This window comes from Canis lupus, chromosome 4 (genome assembly GCF_003254725.2).
Source record: "Canis lupus dingo isolate Sandy chromosome 4, ASM325472v2, whole genome shotgun sequence".
NCBI classification, from domain to species: Eukaryota; Metazoa; Chordata; class Mammalia; order Carnivora; family Canidae; genus Canis; species Canis lupus.
In genome coordinates, this window is record NC_064246.1 from 14,640,661 (window position 1) to 14,660,543 (window position 19,883).

The 19,883-nt window shown below is 37.0% G+C and overlaps 1 protein-coding gene across 7 annotated transcripts in view; it reads left to right on the top strand.

Annotated features, from left to right (window-relative positions):
- ZNF365 (zinc finger protein 365) overlaps positions 1-19,883 on the top strand; it is a 116,057-nt gene that overhangs the window by 21,337 nt on the left and 74,837 nt on the right. The window contains exon 4 of one of the 7 annotated variants that reach the window (XM_035715274.2): positions 524-636. The exons of 4 other annotated variants lie outside the window; for them this stretch is intronic. In XM_035715274.2, the coding sequence (XP_035571167.1) occupies positions 524-577 (54 nt within the window). In that variant the 3' untranslated portion in view covers positions 578-636. Of the gene's footprint in view, positions 1-523; positions 3,539-19,883 lie in introns of those variants that run through there. 2 more of the 7 variants (XM_025434085.3, XM_025434083.3) reach the window with 2 other exon arrangements.

Sequence of the window (19,883 nt, forward strand, 5' to 3'; positions counted from 1 at the left end):
GGAGTATTTTCACAGTATCTTGTAGTGGAACTTTCTCTTATTGGGGTGTAGTGTAATCATAATAGCTGTGTAGTAGTATTAATGTAGTATACTATATTAGGTATATATAATATAAATATATGTATAAATTTATGCTAGGAATCACATTTTATAGTTGTTCTACTACTATTACTACTACTACTACTACTACTACTACTACTACTACTACTACTACGTATAATCACTTAAAGAGTCAAGAGGTTTGGATTCGAGTCTCATCTTTTCCACAGACCAGCTGTATGTATTATCTTGGATAGTCCCTTACATTTTCAGTGTCTCAGTTTGGTCACTGGTAATAGAAACAGTAATATCCTCCTGGGAATGTGGCATCATGAGTTCATTTCAGGAAGACCACAGGACTATTTGAAAGAAAAATACCAACTTTTATTGGTATAATACTGGCAGCATTATTGTCACTCTAGTGTGCAGGAGTGATTGTGCCATGGATGGTTTTTTTTTTTTTTTTTTTTTTTTTTCTTTTAAGGTTCTAAACAAAATCTTTCTTTCTGCTCATCTCCTTCTGCTCAACTGTCTGTAGAAGTAGAGGGCACCCACATCCTGTGTGCAACCACGTTGATCTCAAGACCCATTTTCATCCAAAAGGAAGGAGCTACCTGAGAAAAGCCAAGGATGACAGAACCAGCATGCAGCCTGCTAAGTCCATTCATGAACAGGCTGAGTCCCCAAGAGAACTCTGCAGACCATCGAAGAAAGGGGAGCCTCTGGGTTTTAGCCGGAAAGGCAACATCAGGCCCAAAGTGGCCAAAAAAAAGCCAACAGCAATTGTGAACATCATCTGAAAGGGTCGTGGCCCTGGACTACCATTGCTGGGCTTTGCGGAATGTTGTTCTGGGAGCCAACAATGCCCTTTTGGATGCATCCCATAGTAAGACACATTGGGAAAAAGAAGGGCATAACACATTTATTTCACATCCATACAGGCACCTGGATTAACCAGAATTTTTGAAAGGGGAATCTTGGGGAACCAGAAATTTATTATAGGCTCCTAAAATTATTTATAGGCTCCTTTTAGAAGCAAGAGGCAGATTATAGAAAGATTTGAGGAAAAAAATGAAAAGTCTTCTCCCAAAATTTTAATAAAAGAAAGCTCCCAAGTTGTTAAATAAATTGACCACTCTCCAGTAGTTTCTGCATCTGGGGTTCTGTGCAGGGGCCACACAAGATTCAGACACGAGGAGAAAAGTCTTCTGTGTCTGCTGCTCCCTAACTTGTGGGGCAAAGGATGGGAATGCAAAATTCTCTTAATAGCAGTGAAATAGTAATAACTTTTAACTTTGCCCTCAGTTATTTTGAAAGCATCCAAAATAAGGATTCCTGTTTCCCCAAGTATTCTGGTTAATCGAGCTTTCAATGTCTGGGTTGCTTCCAGGACTCGTTTTGTTAGACTTCAGTTCTCATTCCTAGTTAGTTTGATTCAGGTTTGTTGATTGTCTGGATGTATGTTTATTCTGGCTTTGGGGCGCCTCTGCTCTCCTTCAGCTGACCATTCTGCACCCCAAGACTGAGCTGCAGCCTCTATCTTCAGAGCTGTTAGTGTTACCTGTGGTTGGCGCAGAAAACCCCCCTAAAAACCTTAAAATCTTAAAAGTCTTTGATCAGCGCCCATCACCAGTTGCAGGTCTGCAGGGCCGGAGCACTGGTGGATGGCACGTCTAGTGTATCATGAGCCAGCCTGGAAACATGGCAGATGTTACTCAGCCCTTTCCCAAGATCTGCTTCCCTGGTAGTAGCAACAGCCTCTATGGGCTGTAGGCATGACTATCCACTTGCTGGTCTCATTTTTCCACCTCCCACTGCTCCTGTGCCCTTTGATGACTAAATATACATCCTTATCTTTCAACCAGGTGTGTGAAGCGTTCACTGTACACTGCTTTCTAAAGTAGTTTCTGAAACAAACGGTGCATGTGGGATCCACAGTCTGAGACTGTCCTCCTCTCCCTCCCTAAAATAGCCTTTGTTTCCACAAAGAACCATCTGTTAAGAACCTTCTGCTTTATGATTTTCTTCAAGAATGAATTTCCATTTTTTTTTTAATGTTAACAATATCATCAGGTCTTCTGTAGAGTTTACAAGTGCTGACATCCTTCTGGAAAACAGAGTAGTTATGTCCACAAATGTATACATATATATATAACACAAAATATATATGTTGAGTATATTAATAATTTATTTTTAAATACTCCTGCAAAAGGTGTGTGTTTGTGGTGGGTGGTTTTTAAACTATATACGTTAGTTCATGTAAGTTGAATTCTCTTATTTTGAAAATTAAAACTGTAACTTAATTAACATTAGTAGGATGATTGTTATTGCAATAAGCATCAGATTATCAATCATAAAAAATAGGTATTAAGCAGTTATTAAAATGCCAGTAAACTGAAAAGTGTAACTTATCATTATACAAACATTTTGAACCTATCATAGTGAAAATGTTGATTTTTGACCTTCGCTTTGACATCTGGCTCACAGGGGTGGGCCATTCATATGGTGTATAGGTAACTATCAAGTGGGGAAAAAACATTGCTGTGAAGTGAATATCACTGTTTAGGCTAACATTGTAAAAATTGTAATGTTACAATTATTTATTTGGAGAGTTAGTCTCCTACAAAGTTATTTATTATTGATGTTTATACCATGATTGCACTCTAGCCTTTTACATACTAAAAAATTGACTTGTTAGTTGTATTGCATGCCCTTTGTCCCGTAACATGTGTGTGCAATGACAACAACTTGTTTTTAAAGGTGGTATAGCCAGATTTTTTTTTGTTTTATTTAATGTAACCCACATTTTCAGTTTTTATTTAATATGCCTAGAGGGCATGACAGCCCTCTTTGACAGTGGTACTCCGTGATCTTCAGAAAGCACCATAATGTCATATCTACTCTATATACATTACCCAAGACAAATGATTTTAAGAGTTACTATATTAAAAAGTTCTTTTTAATTCCAACTAAATTCTCACCTTCATATAAGGAAATGTATTCTCACCTTCATATAAGGAAATGTATCTTCCTTAGAGACATAAATTTGCTGTTGAAACATGGGAGCTGGCTCACTCTAAGGAATATTCCACTTACATGCCATGGCCTGAGCCATGTACCATGTCTCACTTGGGTCTTATTTTTAAATATATATATATTTTTTGTCCACATGGGCAGTCAGCCTGCGAGTTGATTTTTGAAGAAATTACCAAAGTTTCTGGGAAAACATGTTCAAGGCTAAACTGAAGAATGGATCTAATTTTATTATTTGTTTTGTAAGGAAGAAATCTTTCTTTGAACTGGTCTTTCATTCTTTCTTCCCAAACTAGGTTATAGATTTTCAACTGCAAAATTCAGGTTGCTTAGACACTGTTTTCCAGCATTCTGCAGGGTAGATCAGTTGTATGGAAGTTGGAATGTTCTTTTCCCAGAATTGAAAAGAAAAAGTTTTTAGATTATGAAATAAATATTATAATAATAAAGCTATATTTATGAATAATGTGTTGGTATGTTTTGTCCAGTTGAAATGTTTCTGGGGAGCCAAGTGTGTCGGTCCATTAACAGGAAACAAAATGGTTTATCGTGAATAAGCTGTTCACTGTACATAAAATCACCATGCCCTTGTACCTATAATCTTTCTTGAGAACTTAGCATGATCATTTTTATTTATCACAATGCCTATATCTAAAAGTTCTTTTTACATATGTTCACACTGAGAAGTCCTCATTAAAAGCCCATTTGGTGCTTTTCTCCCATCTTCCTCCACACTATGAGTAATTTTCCTACACTCTATTTTTAAACTTGGCAACTCTTAGCAAAAACCATGAACAGATTTCACAGTGTATATCCCAGCTTATATAGGCTATACATGTCAGTCATTGCAAGACCCAGAGAGTGATTACAATAGATAATGGAGAAAAATACTGTGTATCACTGGTAGGTTACTCAGCCATTGGTCTTTTAAGAACCATGGAATTAGGAAAATTTGGGGGATGCCTTTCGTTTAGGACCATTTAGAGCTTTTAGGGAGATATCTGTTCTTACACGTATTCCTGTTAAAGTTGCTGGATTCACCAGGTTATAATATTCTTGAAAAATAAGTGTAACATTCTCAATTATCTCTGGGCATTAGAAAACATAAATAAATCCCAGTATCTTGATTCTTTTTAGGCTGGATCCTTAAAAAATGAATTCCAGGATGGCATACATGCAGGCCCAAATGCAAGCCCTGGAACAACTTCAAAATTTAAATGAGGGAGAGCTTTAGAAACTGGATTTTTCTTATGTGTATGGAATTAAAGTGGTGAACTTTTTTTCATTCCTTTCTGTCCATGCTCTATATCAATAAAATGGACACATCTGAAATTTTCATTTAAGAAAAAGATCTTTAGGATGCCTTGGTAGCACAGTCAGTTGAGCATCCAACTTTTGATTTTGACTCAGGTGTTGATCTCAGGGTTGTGAGATAGAGCCCCATATCAGGCTCTGCGCTCAGCAGCGAAGTCGGCCTGAGATTCTCTCTCTCCCCTTCCCTCTCCCCTTCTCCCTGACACACACACCCTCACTCTTTATTTAAAAAGAAAAAAGGATCTTTACTATGTAGCGCTATGATGTGTTTACTCTGCATTTGTAGCCATTATTTTAAGACATTTTAAGCCATTCCAAGAAACAAGTTTTTCTCTTAGAGGAAACTCACATATAGGCAGGCCTAGCTTTACTGCCCACACTGTAGTGGGGACACTGATAAGTTTTGTATATAGGGAGGCAGGTGTTGGGGATGTTGAATGGGAGTTTTGGTACCCCTGCCCTGTGGGAAGAGGAGACATGATTGCTATCCCTGAATATCTGAAGTGCTGCCACATGTAAGAATATTTATTTCGTGTAGTTACACGAGGCACTACTAAAATCAGTCAGTGAAAGTTCTACAAGAGCAGACATTAAGTCATTGAATGAAAAATAAGTGCAACACAAAGTAGGTCACCTTTTGAAAAGTGAGCTTCCCGTCACTTTGTGGTTGATGGGATTCAGCTTTGGGTAGGGAATCAGACTGGATTCCTCAAAGAACACTGAGCCCCCTGGGGTTCTATCATATGTGCTGAGACTCTATTATTGTAAATGTTGGCTGCGTCAAACAATATTGATGTGACAAACTGATTTTGGAAATTTTCCTTCACTGACTTGGACTTTGTGAAATCTCCAGTGACTTGTTTCCACAGTTTAACCTCATAAAATGCTTTTGAAGTGGGTAGGGATGAGGAGGTATCATTTTCTCTTTTTAGCACATGCAGAAACAGGGAAAATGGGAAATAGACACTTGGCATTCTTCCTTCAGTGGGGACCATGGGCTTCTTGAGAAGCATCTCACCTCACTGAATGTGGTTTTAGTGTTTAAAGAGAAGGTATGCTTTTTTGGTTACAACAGAGCCCCTGAATGCAAGCCAGCCCTTCATCTCGTGTTCAGTTGAGTCAACAGTGATGCTGTCCAATGTTGGGGTTGGGAGGGAATTAGAGAGAACATGTAGTATATCAGGCTCCATTATCGTGCTGCCTTCCTCAAGCATTTTTCAGGTGGTTTTAATGATACTTGACTTTTGCCTCCTGACAATACTTAAGACTGTGACTTCACCATATTTTACATAAATGAAGGTGGGGCTTGTAATTGTTGGGAAATGTTGTCCAGGGCCCAAGAGCTCCTTCATGACAAAGCCAGAGTGAGACCCAGAATACCATCTTCCCGAATCTCATCCTGTGTTCTTTTCACTACATTGTGCCATCTCCTTGAAAGAGTCCCAGAAAATGGCCCTAAGTCTGTGCATTTGTTGATCACACAATGGTTCCCAATGTCCTAAAATTCAGTTTAATATTTATTATCAACGATTGCACCTCTTTAATGCAAGCTGCTGTGGGGGGATATAAATATCACCACTTTGTAAATTCTTGATATCCTCCTTGTAACAGAGCCAGCCCAGCTTGGCAAGAAATTCCAGTTTCAGATCTGTCAGAGTTTACCGCCCACATTTTTAGACACTTCAAATTGGTAGTTCGCAGACTGATGAGAGAGGGGCACTACATTTACCTTACTGGGTATATCACAGAAATAGGTGATTTTATATATCTCAATCCCTTGTCTTTGTTCAAGGCAAGGGTGTCCATTTCCCTCATTCTCAAGAATGCACCCTTTTGATTTTATCCCTATTTAAATCTACCTGTAACTTGACAGCATAGCTGAAATTTTTTATATAATCCTAAACACAGGGCTAATGGAGGGAAGCGGATTTCTACTGGGGAGGGACACCCTAGCATAAACACAAAGAAGTTTGAGGTGGGGGGATGGCAAATGAGTGGGGATGCAGAACAATGCCCCAAGCTTGCCTTTGTGCTCTGACTCTGGCCTCCCTCTCCTATTTCCTCTAGTTCCTCCTCAGTGCTGACTTGCCCCTCACCAGCCACTGGCTTCCTTCCAGAGCCCTCAAATACCCTGCCCTCCCCCTACACAGCAGTTATAGCAGATTATGCCCTCTGCCTGGAATGCTCTTCTTTTTCTTCTCCACCTGGTTAATTTCTACTCAGCCTTCAGATTCCAGGTGAATTGTCACTTCCCCAAGGCAGTCTTGTAACTCTTAAAACACCACGTACCTTTCCCCAGTAGGACTAATCCCAAGTGCCTCTTTAGACCTAATAATGTGATTCCTTGACTCACATCTGCCTCCTTCCCTAGTTCGTCATTCCATGAACAAGAGGCCATGTCTACATCTTTTATCCCCAGTATGTCCCCAGTGCCAAGTGCAGTCCCTGGTACAGAATGGGTCTTCAGTAATGAGTGTTTGCAGAGTATGTGAGCATCAGTGCCGTCAGATATGTTAAAAGAAAAAAAGAGAGAAAGAAAGAAAAAAGAAAAAGGAAAGAACAGTGAGAACGTACATTTTCTTCCAGCTGGGGAGGATCAAAGAGGAAGTGGCATCTGAAGGATGAGTCAGATCGGGAGTGACAGAAGAAAGGAGAGCATTTTAGGAAGTCTGAGCAGAGTCATAGGGGTAGAAGGCACGAGGACCAGTGAGACCTGGGAAATAATTTTGTTTCACTTGTGTAATATACAAGCCACGTTTGCCTGTCTGCGAAATCACTAGAATTAACTACACATCTAGGAATGCATCCATCCAACCAGCCATTTCACCTTATTCATTGGGCCTCTGTACAAGCCAATCACTGTAGTACATACGAGGGATATAGGCTGCCTCCTGACCACATATATTCGAAGTGACTGGTGAAGTTTTCTGAACCATCAAGGCCAATCTCAGTCACTGTCGGCCTCTGGAATGGTGTCCACATTACCCTGACTGGCCTTAGGGCTTTTGCAGTCTTCCAGGACCACAGTATGTAAACAGAATCCCTGATTCAGTCATTCTCCCCTGTGACACTATTTATCTTCTTCATGACATGGATTACTATCTGAAATTATTTGTTTACTTGTTGAATGGCTGCCCGCTGCCCCTGCCTCATGGGAGTGCCTTGCCTGTCTTTTTTCACTGAATACAACCAGATCCTGATTGACGAAGATTTGTTCAATGAACAAATGAGTTGGTTCTAGAAAGAACTCTTCTTAGGAGATCTGATCTAGAGCAGAGCTAAGGAGTAGCTCCCTCTCTGTTGACTGGGAGGTTACAAAATAGGAAAAGAGACTTGGAAGACTCCCTCCAGTATGTGGAATAGAGAGAGAGGAATCTTTGAGTGCTTCATGTGGTCTGAATGTTCTTTCTCAGATGACAGTAGTTCATAGCTGATACTGGTCTTCCCCCGGATAGCATAGGTTTCTGCAAGATGGAAGCTGAGCTCACAGGTAGCTCCGTGACCCCAGATGGTAACAAATTCTTCTTTTTTTTTTTTAAAAAAAAAAAGATTTTTTAAAATTTATTTGTTCATGAGAGGCAGAGAGAGAGAGGCAGAGACATAGGCAGAGGGAGAAGCAGGCTCCATGCAGACCACCCAACGTGGGACTCCATCCCAGGACTCCAGGATCACGCCCCGGGCCAAATGAAGGCAGGCACTAAACCGCTGAGCCACCCAGGGATCCCCACAAATTCTTCTGAGATTACTCTATAGCAGTGATTCTCAAACATTGGTGGGAATTATGATCACCTGGGGAATTTGGTGAAACTACAAAGGCTTAGGACCTGTCCTACTTCAGCAAGCTGTGGCATCTGTGTCAGCTCTCTGGCTAATTCCGATACAGACCACAGTTTGAAAACTACTACTGTAGTGTATGGCTACATTTCCCAAAGTTGGTTCCATGGAACACCTGTTTCTCAGAATGTTAATAGTTAAATAAATGAGTTAGCAGGTTAAACACATTTCCCTATGGCAAGTAGTCCAGAATCATTAAAATGCAAATGTGCATTGTGAATCTCCTAGAGGGGAGAAAAGTAAACAAATGCTTCCCAAACTTATCTGACCATGGATCTGTTTAGTTCTAGAAAGCACACAGTAACATCTTTTGCAACTACAAAAGTAGTTAGTGTTCAGAATATACTTTAGGAAACACTTCGAAAGTACAACCACTGGGCACCCCTCTCTCTCCTTAGGAGAACTTCAAATACTCTATCTTAAAACTGCTCACAGTTAACAGCTGGAGTGGCCTATTTTTAGGTTATTTTTGAATTTACCTAAAACCTTGTTTCTTAAAATCATCTGTGCACAAGCATCACTTAGCAGTTTGTTAGAAATACAGAATCCCAGGTCCCTCCCCAGAACTATTGAATGGAATCTGCATTTTAATAGGATTCCTGGATGATTCATTTGCATCCATATAGAGAAGTAGCTCTTAATTAGGGGTATAGAAATAATTGGAGAGCCATTTAATATGCAATTACTGGCCCACTTCTCACCATCCCTTATAGAATTTCTGATTTACACTTATAAAGAGAGAGAAAGGGAGAAAGTGCCCCCTAGGCAATACTCCTATACTCTAGATCTTCCCTTCTTTAGCCTAGATTTTCTGAGGCTGGACTACTGAGAGAAACAGGGATAGTAGTCCTCGATCTTTAGGATACCCAGCAAATAGCAAACACTTCCTGAAACTTAAAGTGTTTCTCAAACAATACGTTATATAAATTAATTTATTGGATATAATAGAAAACTGGTTGTGACTCAAATTAATTAGTGTGAAACTTGCTCGGGATTTTATCATGGTTTTTAGGCTTCTTAACATAAGTGAACTAAGAGTAAAGCTCAAGGTTATCCTGTCCTGTTCTCAAGAGCTTTCACCTTCATCTCTGAAATAGTCTGCTAAGTGTACCACCCGGTGGAGCTTCCGGGTAATCATCTTTTTTTGTTGTTCAGACAGCCTTTTCTAGTTTCTGGCCTTTGCTATGTACCTAGATTCTTTCCCTTGACTTGCTCTTGGTTTAAAGTAGTTTTATTGGGATGCTGAGCTCAGTGGTTGAGCATCTACTTTCAGCCCAGGGCATGATCCTGGAATTCCTGATCTGGCTCCTTGCGAGGAGCCTGCTTCTCCTTTTCCCTCTGCCTGTGTCTCTGCCTCTCTCTGTGTCTCTCATGAATAAATAAATAACATCTTAAAAAAAAATAAAGCAGTTTTATCATGATGTGCCTCAGTATGGTTTTCTTTATATTTATGTTGCTTATGGTTTATTCTTGAATCTGTGCCAGAATGTCATGATTTTGTGTGTTGATATCATTTTTCAAATTAGGAAAATTCTTGGCTTTTATATCTTTGAGTATTTCTGCCTCATTTTCTCCTGTCTTTCTAGGGTTTCATATTATATGTATTAATACTTTTTGCTGTGTCCCACATATCTCTTGTGGTTTTTCTATTATTTTCCATTCCTATTTGCTCTATGCTTCAGTTTGGATGTTTTTTTATTGGTCATTCTTCCAGTTCATTGATCCTGTCTTCTGTGTCTAATCTCTACTAAACAAAATATCATATGTATTTTAAAATTCTAAAGTTTTCATTGGATCCTTTTTAGAGATTAAAATTCTCAAAAAAAATAAATAAAATAAATAAAATAAAATTCTCTGAAAATTCTCCATTTTAACATTTATTTTCTCTGAAAAAAATATTTTCTATATATTCTTGAACATATTAATCACAGTTATTTTAAAGTCCTTGTCTACTAAATGCAGTATCTGTATCACCTGTGGTGCTATTTCTACTGAATATTTTTTCTTTTGGTTTTCATAATATGGTCCTGACTCACACACAGCATGTCTAGAAATTTTTCTTTGAATGCTGGTCATTGTATATAAAAATTATGTACCTCCAAATGACCTCTTTTTTTTTAAAAGATTTTATTTATTTATTCATGATAGGCACACAGAGAGAGAGAGAGAGAGAGAGGCAGAGACACAGGCAGAGGGAGAAGTAGGCTCCATGCTTTTCATTTTGGTTTCACTCCAAGCCCGACGTGGGACTTGATCCCAGGTCTCCAGGATCACGCCCTGGGCTGAAGGCAGTGCTAAACCACTTAGCCACCCGGGCTACCCCAAAATGACTTTTTCTTCCTTCACGTGGGTTCATCTTTTCCTCTGCTAGGCAAATGAAATTGTGACTAATTATCTTAAGATAATCAGATACTGAGCTGAGTTGAGACTGATTTTTAGTATTGGTAAGATTTAGCATACCTCTGGTTTGTTATTGAGGTGTTGTCCTTCAGGGTTTCCAACTGAATGCTTGGTGGTGTGTTTACTGTTTACAGGATCTAACTGTTGTCCCTTCAGCATTATGAAACAGTGGAAAACTTCCTCTGATTTTCAGAGGTTTTGGCTTAGCTTCCAAGTCCTAAAGTCTACTCTTTGTTTCCCAGAAGTCCATGAAAAACAAATGTTACTTTGTGTTTCAGAGTTTTTATGCTTAGGTTTTTAAACACTTGCCCTCATAGCCTCAGAAATTAGCAAATGTCTTGAGAGACTGTGTGTTTGAGGTCCCTAAGCCTCTAATAACATTCTGTAGCCCCACAAGACCATTAAAATCTCTGTGGGCTTTTCTTTCCCACCGCTGTCTGGGAAAAATCTCAGATTGCCAATCTCTTCAAATCTGCATATGTCCCAAAGGAAAAAGTCACCCTAGATTGACAATGAGCTGAAGTTCTGTCCTCTTGAGAAATTTAGCCATTCTTGTCTTCTTTAATTCAGCAACTGGCTGATGTCTTTAAGTGAATGAATCTATATGTTAAATAGTATTTGTAGTTGTTCTTGAAGGAAGCATTGGTCAGCCTCATACTACTCCATTCCACCCAGAACTAGATGTTCTTATCTTGCTTTTTGAATTGACATTTTGATCACATGATTTCTCTGGCTTTTCATTTTGGTTTCACTCCAGATTCTGTTTCTTGGATCACCTTCAGCTCTGAGCAGTGCAGATCTCTCATCCCTCCCCAGCACAGGTTTCCAACACAAAACAAGTGTCTTAGGCTTCCATCTGATCAAATGGAATATTATCAGAAAAACAAAACCCTATTATGAAACTATAACAGCATAAGCTGAACACAGAGTGAGCTAAATGCAAGAAATAGCTCCTAGTGGAAGAATGATTATTTGTAGTCCAGTGATGTTCTCCTAACAAAAAAAAAAGGGGGGGGGGAGTATTTTCTCGAGGTAGTCATTCTCTGAAGAATTATCTTTATCTGAAATATCCCTATGTTTTCCTAATACTGAATTTAAAAAAACACACGTCTGGGATGTCTGGAGGACTCCATCGTTGAGCATCTGCCTTCAGCTCAGGTCATGATCCTGGGGTCCTGGGATCAAGTCCCCACATCAGGCTCCCCACAGGGAGCCTGCTTCTCTCTCTGCCTATGTCTCTGCCTCTTTCTCAGTGTCTCTAATTAATAAATAAATAAAATCTTTAAAAAAATCAAAATAAGATAAAAAACATATGTCTGATATCTTAAGAAGAGAGTCTATTACTTCCAATTTCTTGATGACAGAAAATAGGAATAAGAATGGATTAAATATTTTTGAAAAGCTTTAAATCCTGAAATATTAGGTGATACCTGACCACTCAAAATAAACTTTTTCTATTCACATGGAAGTCTTATGAGAGAGAGGGAAAGAGAGAGAGAAAAGCAAATTGAGCGGATATGTAATCATACAGCATGAGGTTATTACTGTGATTTGATGTGCTTCTCCAAACCAATTATAAAAACCCTTGAAGGCAATGCCCCACTGTAGTTCAGTAACCCAGAGAATTTCAGATTTGAGACCTAATAGACCTATTTTGTTCACAAAAGTATTATTGGAAATAATATTAAAGTATGCATTTCTATTAAAGAGAATCAGCCACAAGAAATGTATTTACTTTGTTTACCAAATAACCACTTATATTGCTCCTAAAAATGTCCAACATTGATCATCAATTCCTTGAATCTACTTGAATTAAACATGCTACCTTTCTCCTTATTTACGTCATTACAATGTTTATTCATACATCAGCCTAATGCTGAGTATTACTGGGCATCCTGTCTAAAGTGCTTAGAATGGATTGTTTTAGTGCTTTGTGCCCTAGTAGTCATTTTTAAACATACTGGTAATGATTACAGTGGGTAAAATGTTCAGTACTCTTTCATAAATAAAAACTACCCTAAACATGAACAAAATGTCCATTCTCATTTCTTTGCTAATGCCATGTTTGAGTCAACTAAAGTTCTTTTCTACAGACTTTACCTCTGAAGGATGTGGAAAGTGAGAAAAAATGAAAATCAGCTCATCATAATAAAAACATTAAAGCATTGCAGTTGTCAGATATTGTAGAGGAGGAAATATACTTTTTCCCTCTATCTTTCTGGGTTCTTGACGGTGACATCTCCCCCCTGCCCCATAATAAAAAATGGATTAACAAGAGAAAAACAATTTTAATTATATGTGTATGTAGGGGAGTCTCACAAGGGAATGAGACTCAAAGAGTGACCAAAAGCAGGAAGCCATGATACTTTTTAGACAAAGAAACAAGAAATTTATGAAGAACTGACAAAGCAAAGAAATTGGTCTGAGGATAATAAAAAGGTGAAGAAGTAACAAGATTTGTTCATATAGCCTTATTAGTCCTAAATTCCCTGTCTGATGATAAGGATGGTTTCTACCCTCCTGGTACAGACAGGGTAACTTTTACATGTCAGATTAATCTTCTGCTTTCAGGAGGGGAGAGGAAAGTCAGAGTATTCTTTTTGCATTGGCTGTTTCTCAGGGACCTTTAATTCAAAATAATCAATATGCTAAAGGAGCATATTTTGGGGCAACATTGTGAACCCTTGTAATAGCTAACTAAAGCATGATGCGCATCATCATCCACAACTCAGACATTATTGTGGCATGTTTTATTGGAGATGGATAGGACTCTCCTTTCTTTTTTACACATGGGGAAACTATGATATGAATTAATAGTGTAATTTTCCAAGAATCACATGGAGCGTTATTAGCAGAAAAAGAACTACAACCTGAGTCTCTTAATTTTTCTTAAAATTGAAACTCCTTGAAAACAGGGAACAAATTTACTTTTCTTTAGAAACTTACTTTCCTCTTAGAATGCGTCTGTATAAAAAAATAGCTAAATCAGAATGAATCTGTGTGTATATTGTGTATGCCACCATTACACAAAAAGAGAAAGGGAGGAATAGGAAGTATGTATTTTTTTTATTGTTTTATAAGTAGGCTTCATTCCCAGTGAGGCTTGAATTCATAAACCTGAGATCAAGACCTTAGCTAAGAGTCAGATGCTTAACTGAGCCACCCAAGTGCCTCGGGAAATAATGTATTTGTAAAAGGAAACCATGGAAAGATAAACTAAAAACTAATAAAAATTAGTTCTCCTTTTAAAGGAAGGGAGAGAAGGGGAAGGAGGTGACAGGGATACAACTAAGACTTCTCTGAATTACTGTGTTTCATAATTTTGATTTTGGAATCAACTAAATGTTTCACATCATGAAAATTGATTTAAATGTATAAAAATTGAATACGATGACAAAAATGCACAAATAACTAATGGAGTAAAAAGTAGGATCCAACATGATTACAGTCAAGAGGGATTTTAAGCAGTCTTTTAGTGAGGATATTTGAATATATCACTGAAAGACTCAACTCTGGTCAGTGTTTCTTAGGAGAGGAAAGCCAACAGCAAGTGTATACATTCTGCTTTGATACAGCCTATTCCCAAAGATTGTATAACATAGGTCTACTGACCAATCTCAGGACTGTGTCATTTTTAAAGATGGTATATACTCGTTCTGATTTAGGCTATGTAGTCAGATTAATACCGGATCCACTATTTACTACTTTTGTCACCTTGGGCAAATTACTTCTCTAAGCTTACATTTACATGTATATGAAGTCCACATAGAAATAGTTCTTATCTCAAGGACCTGCTGTGAGGATTAATATAGATAATACACATAAAGAGCCGAGCACAATCTCAGGTAAGTAGTGAAAGCTCAATAAATTTTAGCAATTATTTAAAGAAACAATACTTTAACAACTAAAAATGGCTGAAAAACACATAGATCTATTTTACATTAAAAATGTGAACTACATTATACATACAAAGGAGTATATATAATATATGGAGTTATTATCTGGAAAATAATAAAATGAACCCTTAAGTGTCCCTACCTAGTTTAAGATACAGAACATTTATAAGGAATTTTAAAGTCTACAAACAGTACTCTCTTTAGTTTTGTTTCAGAAATTTTTTAAAATGCTATTTTACTCTATGTATCATTTGTGATTGTTTTCTCTTTTTTTAATGTTTCTTTATTTGAGATTCATACTTATTACCTGCATTTCATTCAATTTCTTGGTTGCAGGGTGTTCTATTATATGAATGCACTGCAATTATTTTTTAAAAATCCATTCTACTGGGATCCCTGGGTGGCGCAGCGGTTTGGCGCCTGCCTTTGGCCCAGGGCGCGATCCTGAAGACCCGGGATCGAATCCCACGTCAGGCTCCCGGTGCATGGAGCCTGCTTCTCCCTCTGCCTGTGTCTCTGCCTCTCTCTCTCTCTCTCTCTCTGTGTGACTATTATAAATAAATAAAAATTTAAAAAAAAATCCATTCTACTGTTGATGGTATTTGGATGCGTTTTAGTTTTTGCTATAACTAGTGTCAAATGACAAAATAATACAACTTAGTAATGAGTTTGATGTTCTTTATTCAAGAGAAAACAATCCATGGATTGGGAGTGGGGGGTCCAGTGCCTCACAGGGAGTGGAGTACTCTTCCCTCAGGGATTTTGGGCAAAGGTGACTTTTATAGAACGTTAGAAGCAGTGATGCACAAAGAGGTCATGACTGGTTAGGACGCTGGGGATTTCTTTCTAAGGCTAGCACATCCTTTTCTAAAGTAAAGTAAGCTAGCTAAAGCTCAGTTGGAGGATGGTGATGCATGTATGTTAGGTTTCCTTGACAGTGAGGCGTTTCTGGAAATGCAGGCTGTGAGGCGGACTGGGGGGGGATAGGTCGGTCTCTATTTTGTGAGTTCTGATATGCGTATTAACTCTATTGGTAACAATGTTGATGTGAACATTCTTGCACATTTTCTAGGTGCAAATGCACAATACTTTCTCCAGCACACATTCATATGCATGGAATTGCTATGTTAGGAAATGCACATTTAACTTTGCTGGGTAATTACAAGTTGTTTTCTGAAGTAGTTTACTAATTTGTCATCACTCCAACAGGTATGAATGTTGCTCTTATTCACCTCCTTGTCAGTACTACACGTTGTCAGTCTTTTTAATTGTAGGCATTTTGTTGGATATGTATTGGGATTTCATTTTTGTTTCAATTTAATTCCATGATTACAAGTTCGTTTGATTTTTAAATGTTAACTGCCTACTTTCTGTTGAATTAACTTTCTCTTTCTCTTTTAAAAAATTAACCTGTAGAAGATCTTTATCTTCTCTGATTTTCTATCTTTCTCTGATTTTCTCACGGTTTTGTGGGTTTTGGTTTGTTTTGTTTTTTTTGTATTTTTTATGTTTGGATGAGCAGAAGGTCAAAATGTAAATTTAGTCATTTTTCAAGAGGTTTATGCTTGGTACATTTTTGTTTCTTCAAGGTCATGGAGATAGCCTCATGTATTAATGTTTTATTAGTGAGTATGATAATTGCTATAGGTTTTAGGTATGTACCCATTCTAGGTTATTATAGTTCCTTTCAAGTTTTGGTTGCTAAGAGATTTTCTTTTTCATTATGTATACCACAAATACATGCAAATTTGAAGGGATGTTTTCTTTTATACCTAATGAGTTTTATTCTGTTTTTCTGCTTTAACCTCTAAATATAGAGAAGTATGGTAGCTTATATTGTTTTATGTTATAATATTAACTAAACCTAAATTCCTGGAATAGATTCTATGTGGTCGGTATATATTATTTTTATACACTTTATTGCATTTGAGTGGAGATTGATTGGCCTATAATTTGCGTTTCTTACGTTGACATTGTCTTATTTGGATATCAAAGTTAGATTATAATTTACTATTTTCTGGAACAGTTTATGAAAATTTGAAATTAATTCATAATAAATATTTGTTGGAATGCACCTGTAAAACCACCTGGGGCTATATTTTTTTAGTTTTTTTTGGTGAGAAGATTTTTAAACTGCTGATTCAATTTTGTATCAGTCATAGGATTATTCAGGTCCTTTACTTCTTGACTTTGTCAATTTTGGTATACTGCAGTTTTCCTTTCTAATTTATACACTTAATTAAGCTTTCAAGTTTTTCTTTTTTTTTTTTTAATTAATTAATTAATTAATTTATTTATTTATTTATTTATTTATTTATTTATTTATGATAGTCACAGAGAGAGAGAGAGAGGCAGAGACACAGGCAGAGGGAGAAGCAGGCTCCATGCACCGGGAGCCTGACGTGGGATTCGATCCCGGGTCTCCAGGATCGCGCCCTGGGCCAAAGGCAGGCGCCCCAAACCGCTGCGCCACCCAGGGATCCCCAAGCTTTCAAGTTTTTCAAAATAATTTATCTTTGTCTTCTCTCTTTTGTCCTTGATTAATTTTGTCAGAAGCTTATTGTCTTATTAATGTTTTTAAGGAATAAAGTCTTTCCTTTGTTGTTTCTTTCTACTGCTCTTTTCCTTTTTATATTTCATTAACTTTACTTTTGTTATGTTTTATCTTCTACTTTATTTGAATTTTTTCTGTTATTGCTTTTCTAATTTCTTAAATTGTAAATTTAGCTCATTGTTTTAGGTTTTCTTCTTTTCTAAGATAAGCAATGAAGGCTATAGCTTTCCCTTTTAGTACCTCTTTACTTATATCCCACAAATTTCGGTGTGAAATGTTTTTATAATTTTCAATTCTAAGCATTTTCTATTTTTATTATGCTTTCTTTTTGGCCCATAAGTACTTGAAAGTGTATTTTTAATTTCCAATTGAAAGGATTTTTCCCTCTTTTTATATTTTGTAATTAGTCATGAATTTGTTATATACAAGATAGAATATGTGATGCTTTGACACTAGTCGTTCGGAATTTGTTGATGCTAGCTTTATGGCCTAGCACATGATCAGTATTTATATATATTGAAAAAATATATTCTCCGGATGTTGGCTGCAAATCATATACATATAAAATTATTTATTTGACTATTCATTATATCATCTATATTCCTACTGAAATTATTTTGCCTCTGTGATCCATTAACTACTGAAAAAACCGTGCTAAAATCTTTTACTATAATGTTGCTTCAACTTCACCCATTAGTTCTGTCGATGTCCACTTTATTTTAGGCTATATTATTAGGTACAAAAAAATTGGCATTTTGTGCCTTCCTGAATAATTCTTTCATTGTTATATAATGGTCCTTTTTATCTCTGTTAAAGTTTTTTTTTTAAAGATTTTATTTATTCATTCACAAGAGACACAGAGGGAGAGAGAGAAGCAGAGACACAGGCAGAGGGAGAAGCAGGTTCCATGCAGGGATCCTGTTGTGGGACTCGATCCCAGGACTCCAGGATCATGGCCTGGGCCAAAGGCAGGCATTAAACCACTGAGCCACCCAGGAATCCCGTTTTTTTTGGTCTTAAAGTCAATTTTATCTGATGTTTATAGAGCAACAGCTCCTAATTTGAGTTGATATGTGCTTGGTTCTCTTTCTATCCTATTACTGTCAGTCTTCCTTGTCCTTAAGTTTTGGGTATGTCTTTCATAAATAACATATAACTGATTTTTTTTCTGGTCTGATTACTTGCTTTTTGATTTGAGATTTTCAACTATTTATAATGATATGGTGACTTATATATCTGTATTAATACCCCCACCTTCTTATGTAATTTCTATTTGTCTTCCTTTAAAATTTTTCCCTCTTTTTGCTTTTCATTTTGGATTGAGTTTTTCTTATTCTTATTTCTTCTGCTATTTGTTTGGAGGTTATCCACTCTATTCTCATTCTGGATTAAACTCAGTTTTTATTTATCTAAACCACTTTATTCTCTCTCAGTCATGAAAGAGTTTCATTGCATTCTGAACACTATATTGGTAGTTCTTTTCTCTCTGCACATTGAAGATATCATTCCATTCTCTTCTTATTTACATTGTTACTGTTCAGAAGTTAGTTGTCACTCTAATTTTCCTTCCTTGGTGAGTGATCTTTCTTTTCTCTCTGGCTTTTTTTAAGATCTTTTTTGTTTGTTTTTGGTATAGTGTTCTGAAATTTTACCACAGTGGGCCTAGTTATGGATTTCATTGTGTTTTATAGTTTGGGGGTAAATTGGACTTCTTGAATTTGGGAACTGTTCTTTCAACTGCGTTCTTTCAACAATTGAGACAGAGAAGTCTCAACAAATACTGTTTTTAGAATCTATTTGCTTTTCTAATTTATCTACTTCTGGAAACATGAGAGAACATGTATTAGTCCTCATTCTATCTTTCCTCTTAACTTCTTCACATATTCAATGACTTTGTCTCTCTGAGTTGAATTTCGGATACAGTTTTGACACTCTTCCCAATCAATAACAATTCCTTTAGCTATATCTAATCTGCCATTTTATCTAGCCATGAGTTTTCCATTTAATGCTTAAGTTTTTAAATTTCTCCATATTTTGTTTCTTTTTTTGAAAATCTTTTCATTCTTTATCATTTTCTGTTTTATGGTTATATCCTTAAGTTGCTGTTTTTGTCTTTATATATATTCTTTCAGATTGTCTGTTGGTACTCAACACCTTCTAGCCTATTTTCTTTGTATCCCCATATATCAGGGACTAGAAGCCTTGAAACTATTACCCAGAATTTCCTGCCAATTGAGTTCCAATTTATGCCTGCTAGTGAGAGGTACCCATGCACAGTTTGGAAGGCAGAGGGAAGTAGAGCCTGTGATTCTTTTTAAGACATCAGGCACATACATTAGTTTGGGCAGGTATGAAATTTTTCAACAACCTCCAGATTAACTGCCACCTGTTACTTCAGTACTGTAGGCAGCTGTGACCACTAGTATCTGTATTAGTCAGCATACACAGGTTATTATTCTTCAGCAATAAATTAACCCTGAAATCTAATTGCTTAACACAAAAAAGTTTTTTTTTTATTTGAACACCTGATATTCACCATGGGTTGATAGAATACTTTAGTGTACAGTTATTTAGGGATCCAGGCTGATAGAGCTATCACCATCTTTGTAATGGCACACACTGAAACTTGCATCCTTCTAGATAACCATGTCACAGAAGTGAAAAGACAAGAGAATTACATGGAATTTTCTTTTTCCTAACCCAGAAATGATGCACCTAAATTCTCACATTTCAGTGGTGTCCACATAACTGCAAGGAAGCACAAAATAAAGGAAAGCAAATAGAATACTTGGCAATCTCCTCTGTTTCTGGCA